The sequence below is a fragment of the Camellia sinensis genome, chromosome 1 (genome assembly GCF_055761805.1).
Source record: "Camellia sinensis isolate YWXY chromosome 1, ASM5576180v1, whole genome shotgun sequence".
Classification (NCBI taxonomy): domain Eukaryota; kingdom Viridiplantae; phylum Streptophyta; class Magnoliopsida; order Ericales; family Theaceae; genus Camellia; species Camellia sinensis.
The window spans coordinates 216,704,929-216,713,453 of NC_138961.1; the positions used below are offsets into that span (position 1 = coordinate 216,704,929).

The 8,525-nt window shown below is 38.7% G+C and overlaps 1 protein-coding gene across 1 annotated transcript; it reads left to right on the plus strand.

Moving 5' to 3' along the window:
- The first annotated feature begins 4,731 nt into the window (after window positions 1-4,731).
- LOC145822489 (uncharacterized) lies at window positions 4,732-7,410 on the plus strand. Its single transcript, XM_082919584.1, has 9 exons — window positions 4,732-5,267; window positions 5,400-5,685; window positions 5,783-5,812; window positions 5,902-6,152; window positions 6,229-6,435; window positions 6,515-6,604; window positions 6,702-6,788; window positions 6,884-7,225; window positions 7,321-7,410. The coding sequence occupies exons 2-9, from the start codon at window positions 5,406-5,408 to the stop codon at window positions 7,408-7,410; spliced, it is 1,377 nt and encodes a 458-aa protein (XP_082775710.1). The 5' UTR covers window positions 4,732-5,267; window positions 5,400-5,405.
- The last annotated feature ends 1,115 nt before the right edge of the window (window positions 7,411-8,525 follow it).

The window sequence follows — 8,525 nt, forward strand, 5'->3', positions numbered from 1 at the left end:
CGATGCTCCTCCCCAAATCCCTAACTTCACCCCCAAATTCCCCAAACGGCCTACAGGAAGACAGCGGTGGTGAGGCGGCAACGGCTCCGGCGACAAGAGTGGTGCTCCGGCGACGACTCTCTCTCCCTCTGCGTATGCTCTCTCTCTCTCTCTCTCTCTCTCTCTCTCTCTCTCTCTCGGTCTGTGTATATATATATAAATCTGTCTATATATATATATGGAATGTATATAAATCTATATATATATATATATATATAAATCTGAAATCTGTCTATATTTATTTTTTTAAACCATAAATCTGTCTATATATAAATCTATTTAGCTATTTTTATTTTTTTAAACCATAAATCTGTATATAATATATTTTTTAAAACCATAAATCTGTCTATATATAAATCTGTTTAGCTATTTTTATTTTTTTAAACCATAAATCTGTATATAATATATATATATATATATATGGAATGTATATAACTGTTTAGCTATTTTTATAACTTGATATATAAATCTGTTTAGCTATTTTTATTTTTTTAAACCATAACTTATTATTATTATTTTTTGGTGGTAATTTTATGAAAAGAAATTTGAGATTGGCGGGCTTTGTTGGTCTGTGATTCAAAAACCAGGGTAGGAAATGTATATGAGGCTGTTGGACTTGTGTGCCTAAAAATTAGGGCTTTTTTTGTGCAGTGATTAAATCACTAAATTTCAACCATAACTTATTATTATTATTTTTATTTTTTTTAATTAAAACAGTGATTAGGGAAATGTATATGAGGCTGTTGGACTTGTAATTAGGGAAATGTATTAGGGAAATGTATACATTAAAAATGTATTAGGGAAACAGTAATTAATTTCAACCATATACATTAGGGAAATGTATATGAGGCTGTTGGACTTGTGTGCCTAAAAATTAGGGCTTTTTTTAAACCATAACTTATTATTATTATTTTTATTTTTTTCATTAAAACAGTGATTAAATCACTAAATTGCAACTCCATTGAACTAATACATTAGGGAAACAGTAATTAGGGAAATGTATTACGGAAATGTATTAGGGAAACAGTAATTAATTTCAACCATATACATTAGGGAAATGTATATGAGGCTGTTGGACTTGTGTGCCTAAAAATTAGGGCTTTTTTTAAGCCATAACTTATTATTATTATTATTATTATTTTTTTTTTTAATTAAAACAGTGATTAAATCACTAAATTTCAACTCCATTGAACTAATAACTATCAAGTTACCTATTTTAGTTTTCGTAGTTTTGGCTCAGTAAATGCAGTTAGTAGTTTCAGCTAGTCAAACATTAAAAATATATTATTTTTGGTATTTTTTAGTTACTTTTGTGTTGAGTTTACGAACTTAAGAACGAAATAAATTAAACTAATACTTTAATTGTTTAAATCGTCTCAAATTATATTGGTGTTTAAGAAGATTCAATTACAAATAACCATGAGACAAACTCAATTATAAAGTTTTAATAATAATATAAACTCAATTATAAAGTCATGAAGTCATGAAGTTATAAGAGAAAATAAAAAAAATACAAAAAAAAAAAAAAAAACAGGATAAGAGTTGGATTGTCGAGTGAATATTTAAACCTTAAATAGGAATTTTAGACATTTCGTTAATTTGCCAAATAGGATGTCGAGTGAATATTTATGTGCAGGTATTATATTTAGAGTTACTTTGGTGAGATATTCTTCTGGATGTGTACAGATGATGGATAAGAGTTGGATTGATTTGCCAAATAGGATGTCGAGTGAATACATTAATGGGATTGATGAATTCCTTGTGTTTGCCTACACCAATAGGGTTGAAGGTTCGATGATCAGTTGTCCGTGTAGGAAGTGTGAGAATCGATACTATTTTGTACGAGATGGTGTACGGGAGCATCTGATTTTGAATGGTTTTTTTAAAAAATACAAACATTGGATTAATCATGGGGAATCTTACATATCTCTGCATAGTAATCGAGAGAATGAAACATTAGCTAATTTAGACATTGGAGATGATATGATTGGAATGATACAAGGGGCTATGGGAAATCCACATGCCGGTACAAGTGTTGAGGGTGATGAACCACAGGGGCCTGATCCCCGTGCATCTGAACCCCAGCTCGGTCCAAATGCAGAGACTGCAAAGTATTTCAAACTTCTTCAAGATGCACAAAGTGAATTGTATCCGGGTTGTCAGAAGTTCACATCTTTGTCATTCATTGTTCGACTTCTACATTTGAAGGTGCTTAATCAGTGGACGGACAAGTCTGTTGACATGTTGCTTGAGTTATTGAATGAGGCGTTTCCGTTGGGTGTGAAACTCCCGGACTCATATTATAAAGCTCAAAAGGTCACAACAGATTTGGGCTTCACGTATGAGACGTGGGATGCATGTCCCAACAGTTGCATGTTGTTTCGAAACGAGGACGCCAATCTTGATAAATGTGTCATATGCAACAGTTCTAGATGGAAATCAAATGGTGATGGTGGTTCAAATGGTCCTAACACAGGTGGCAAACAAGTAGCTGCAAAACAGATGAGGTATTTTCCTTTAAAGTCAAGGTTGCAGAGGTTGTTTATGTCATCCAAGACGGCCAAGTTAATGAGATGGCATGCAGAGGAACGAACTGATGATGGTGTCTTCAGGCATCCTGCTGACTCCCTTGCATGGAAAGATTTTGACCGTCGGAATATTGACTTTAGTAATGATTGCCGAAGTGTAAGGCTTGGCTTAGCATCTGATGGTTTTAACCCATTCAGGACGATGAACATAGTTCATAGCACTTGGCCTGTTGTGCTCATTCCATACAACTTGCCGCCATGGATGTGCATGAAGCAACCATTTCTAATTTTATCTGTGCTTATTGACGGCCCGAAAGGACCTGGTGACAAGATTGATGTTTATATGCAACCGTTGATTGAGGAGTTGAAAGAACTATGGAATGAGGGTGTGTCAACATTTGATGCATCAACAAATCAAATGTTTCAAATGCATGCAGCTTTACTGTGGACAATTAGTGATTTTCCTGCATACGCAAACTTGTCAGGATGGAGCACTAAAGGAGAATATGCATGTCCTTGTTGCAATAAGGAAACTACATCGTGTTGGTTGAAGCATAGTAGGAAACAATCATACTTGGGTCATCGCAGATTTTTACCTACTGGCCATAAATTCCGGAAGGATAAAGTATTATTTGACGGTAGTCGGGAAGTCAGACTCAAGCCAAAATCGTTGTCTGGAACTGAGATGTTGCTACAATTAGAATCTGAGGGTATTTTAACCCAATACAATAGGGATGACCTTAAGGAGAGGCATAGGAGACAGGTAGAGAAGGAGAAAGCTGGACATCGCACCCATAGTTGGAAGAAAAAGAGTATCTTTTATGAATTGCCATATTGGGAGCACAATCTAATAAGACACAACCTCGATGTGATGCATATAGAGAAGAATGTTTGTGACAATGTGTTGTGGACAATATTAGGGGTTGCAGGAAAATCGAAGGATGGTGTTAATGCTCGGCGTGATTTACAAGATATGAATATTAGAAAACCCCTACATTTACAGTTAAGAGGGTCGAATAAAGCCTACTTACCACCAGCACAATTCACGATGACCAAGGATGAGAAAGATTTGTTCTTGAAAGTGTTGAAGGAAGTAAGAGTTCCCGACAGGTATTCATCCAATATATCACGTCGTGTGCGCTTACATGATAGAAGCATTGGGGGTCTTAAGAGCCACGATAGTCATATTCTGATGCAACAACTTATTCCATTGGCTATTCGCAGATCGTTACCGAAGAATGTAATTGAACCCTTGATTGAATTGAGCAATTTCTTTAGACAATTGTGTTCGAAAGTGAATCGTGCGACGGATTGGCAATATATTAAAGATCGTATCGCTGTAACACTTTGTCATCTAGAGAAAATATTTCCTCTGAGTTTTTTTGATATAATGGAGCACTTGCCTATACATCTAACTGATGAAGCGTTATTGGGTGGAGCGATTCAGTTTCGATGGATGTATCCAATTGAGAGGTATCTTCTTACTTTGAAGCAATACGTGCGTAATAGAGCTCGTCCTGAAGGATCAATTGCTAAAGGATATCTTATGGAAGAATGCATGAATTTTTGTGCACAATATCTCAGTGATGTGGAAACCAAATCTAGTCGACCCGTGAGGAACTATAGTGGTGCTGATAATTTGGGTCATGCTACTGGTGAAAACACCAGCTTTTATCTTGATAATACTTCTTGGGTACAAGCTCATCGGTACATCTTATGCAATACAAGCGCGGTTCAACCATTCATAAAGTAGGTTAAGTCACTCACTCAATATTTTATTATGTTTTATTGAATTTTCAACTAAAATTTTTGTATGGCTAAAATTTCAATCTACACAGCAAACACCTTGAAGTACTTAAGCTCAAAATGCCTCGTGTCGACGATCATCAACTTCGGCGTGAACATTTTGAAACTTTTCACATTTGGTTCAAGGAATATGTATGTATTTAACTCTATAGATTCTAGTTACTTAAGTCGATCTACATTTTAAATTTTACATTTCGTGTTAAATAGGTCCAAACTTTGCGAAGGACTACTGATGTCATACTTTCTGAAGAGATTATTCTATTGGCAAATGGTCCTCATAACCTGGCAAGGAGGTTCAACGGGTATATACTGAATGGGTTTCGGTATCGAGTAAAGGCCATGGATGATCGTCGAGCCACACAAAATTGTGGTGTAGCTTTGAAGGCAGATACCATAAGTTATGCTAGTCGAAAAGACAAGAATCCTCGTCTGGGGTCTGTGTACTATTATGGACAATTGACAGATATTGTTTAGATTCGATATTCCAATGAGAAGAAACATGTGTTGTTTAAGTGTGATTGGATTGACAACATTCACGGAAAGAAAGAAGATGTCTTCAATTTCACGTTGGTGAACTTCAATCATTTGTTGTACCGAGATGATCGAATTACCAATGAACCTTTCATCTTGGCGTCCCAAGCAGAGCAAGTTTGGTATGTTGCAGACCCGTTACAACCAGACTGGCAAGTCGTGGTTAAGATGTCTCAAAGAGGTTTATTTGATATGAGTTCAACTGATCCACAAATCGAGCCATACATGAGCCAACAATTGGAAGAAAATATAATGCTTCGTGATGAAGAAGTTGGTTGGGTGAGGGAAGCCGCAGAAGGGGAAACAGTTGATGTTCAAATAGGCTGATATGTAATCAACATTAGTAATTCAATTAAGGCCAAGGTTGTAGTTAATCATCAATTTCTTAATTTACTTTGTCTTTGTAATTGTATTAGTTCAAATCATGTCATATTATAGTTGATAACAAACCATTGTCTATGTTTCTAATGTCAATTAATGTTATATTGCTTGAAGATTATTATGGGAAGGAAGAGGAAGCCTGATCATCCCCGGCGCATGATGTCTGATGTGCTACATAACAGGACATCAGTAGCACCACCATTAGAGGAGGCATCACATCGGCCAGCATCGAAGGGGCCATTAGTGCCACCACCATCTGAGGGGCCATTACCACCGTATCGACCACCATCAGTGGCACCACAGCAGCTACCATGTACTCGGCCTCCACGCCTACCATCGGTGCGTCCACCATCAATGGCACCACAGCAGCTATCATCATCAGCTTATGACCCATCCGCAGGTATTTAAATTTGCTTTGATTTGCATGAAAATTATTTACACATACATTTATTTATGCTCATTATATATAACTTGTTTATTCTCATTGTATTTTGCAGACCCTTCGACTTCTTCACAGCCCACATCAGGTTTATTTGATATGATTTGTATTCACATTATTTAAATTTGCATTTGGTTGTTACCATTGCATATTGTTTATTATTATTGTATATCGCAGGTCATGTTAGTTCTTCATCAACCTCGACTAGGCGTGGTAGAGGATGTGCCAAGGGCATTAAAGAGTGGGGTACTGGTAAAAAGCTGCACATACAATTTGATGGAAATTACTGCCCAATAGGGGATAACGTGGCCAAGTTAACTACTCAACTTGGCATTATTGTCCGGAATGGTAACATTGTTCCTCTTACTTTTGTTGACTGGAACAGTGTGCCTGATGATATTGTTGATGCTATCTGGAAGGATGTGAAGGTAAAAGTATATTTTTGTCCACAAATTCGAATTCCAAATTTGTGTTATACTTAGCCTTAAACTTTGTGTTTTATAGGACAATTTGAATATATGTCCAGAGGAGTACAAGCCAATCTGCATGAAAAACTGCAACAGCATATGGAAGGATCACAAGAACAAGCTTAAGGCTAAGTATTTCAAGCCTAGAAGCTCTGATCCGAATCTGAAGGATGATGTTCCTATGAACGTTGTGCCAAGCCAGTGGGAACAACTTGTAGAGTATTGGCGTACTTCCGATGCTGAGGTATACAATTACGTTATATTTATGATATGTAAACATACAAATCATATTTACATACTTACATTTGTTGAACTTGTTATAGAAAATTGCAAGTAGGAACGCTAAAAATCGGCGAGCTCACGGCATAGCTCATACCACAGGGCGTACTACTTTCTCTCAGATACGGCATGAGGTTTACATTTTATTGTTTTATTTTTCTATATAAATAAACATTGTATATTTGCAAATTATTTGGATTCTAATTTTCATATTTCTAAAAAAAAATTTAGATGACCAGTAAGGGGGAGTCTACTGATAAGATGAATGTTTGGCTTATGACACGTAGAGTAGATGACCCAGAGGTTATCCAGACCTTGGTAGTTTCCAAACACCTTTGATTGTATTTAAAGTTTATTTTTTGTGTGTCAACCATCTTAATTTCGCGTATACTTGTGTGTCTTATTCAATACAGGATGAGTTTAATCGTCAACTCTCTATGCTACCTGAGGATGGTCGGACTTTGGAGGCTAGGAATGCCATTTTCCATGAGTTGATAGGTCATGACAGACATGGATATTGTCGCACATACGGGAGAATCGTGCCTCGGAGAGTGGTGTATAAGGATGGTGCTGGGCCATCACAGTCAACACCCCATCCATCGACTATTGATCAGATCACGCAGCAGGTTCGTGCTGAGCTAAGGGATGAGTTGAGGGAGGAGTTGCGAGCAGAGTTCTCTACACATTTGCAGCAGATGAGAGCTGAGATGATGGCCCTTGTGTCACAGGGGGCGAGTGTGGATCCCAACAGACAGGTTCCACATAAACATCACAACTGTTTGATAGTTCAATTTTCACTCTAGATTATGTATGAAATTCGAATATGATTAACACATTATGTATTAAATAGGTTCCTGATGCATCGAGTGGCCACCGGGCATTTAGGGAATCTGCAGAAGACGAGAATCCATATACACCACCACCAGAAGATCAGGTATAAAATTTATCTTTGCATTCTAAGCTAAAATGCATCTTTGCGTTCTTTACTTGAATTCGAGGTGTTAACGCTCCAAAATCACCAAACGGCGTCGGTTTAGCACGAAACTTGGCACACACGACCGCCTAGGCACGAGAGACTTGTGGGAGAAGACGGGGCTCGAATCGGGTTCCCGGTTTGGGAGATAGAGCCGGATTTCACTTTAGGCAAACTACTTCCTTAAGAAACTTGAATTCGAGGCGTTAACGCCCCAAAATCACCAAACGGCGTCGGTTTAGCACGAAACTTGGCACACACGACCGCCTAAGCACGAGAGACTTGTGGGAGAAGACGGGGCTCGAATCGGGTTCCCGGTTTGGGACTTAGAGCCGGATTTCACTTTAGGCAAACTACTTCCTTAAGAAACTTGAATTCGAGGCGTTAACGCCCCAAAATCACCAAACGGCGTCGGTTTAGCACGAAACTTGGCACACACGACCGCCTAGGCACGAGAGACTTGTGGGAGAAGACGGGGCTCGAATCGGGTTCCCGGTTTGGGACTTAGAGCCGTATTTCAGTTTAGGCAAACTACTTCCTTAAGAAACTTGAATTCGAGGCGTTAACGCCCCAAAATCACCAAACGGCGTCAGTTTAGCACGAAACTTGGCACACACGACCGCCTAGGCACGAGAGACTTGTGGGAGAAGACGGGGCTCGAATCGGGTTCCCGGTTTGGGAGATAGAGCCGGATTTCACTTTAGGCAAACTACTTCCTTAAGAAACTTGAATTCGAGGCGTTAACGCCCCAAAATCACCAAACGGCGTCGGTTTAGCACGAAACTTGGCACACACGACCGCCTAGGCACGAGAGACTTGTGGGAGAAGACGGGGCTCGAATCGGGTTCCTGGTTTGGGACTTAGAGCCGGATTTCACTTTAGGCAAACTACTTCCTTAAGAAACTTGAATTCGAGGCGTTAACGCCCCAAAATCACCAAACGGCGTCGGTTTAGCACGAAACTTGGCACACACGACCGCCTAGGCACGAGAGACTTGTGGGAGAAGACGGGGCTCGAATCGGGTTCCCGGTTTGGGAGTTAGAGCCGGATTTCAGTTTAGGCAAACTACTTCCTTAAGAAAC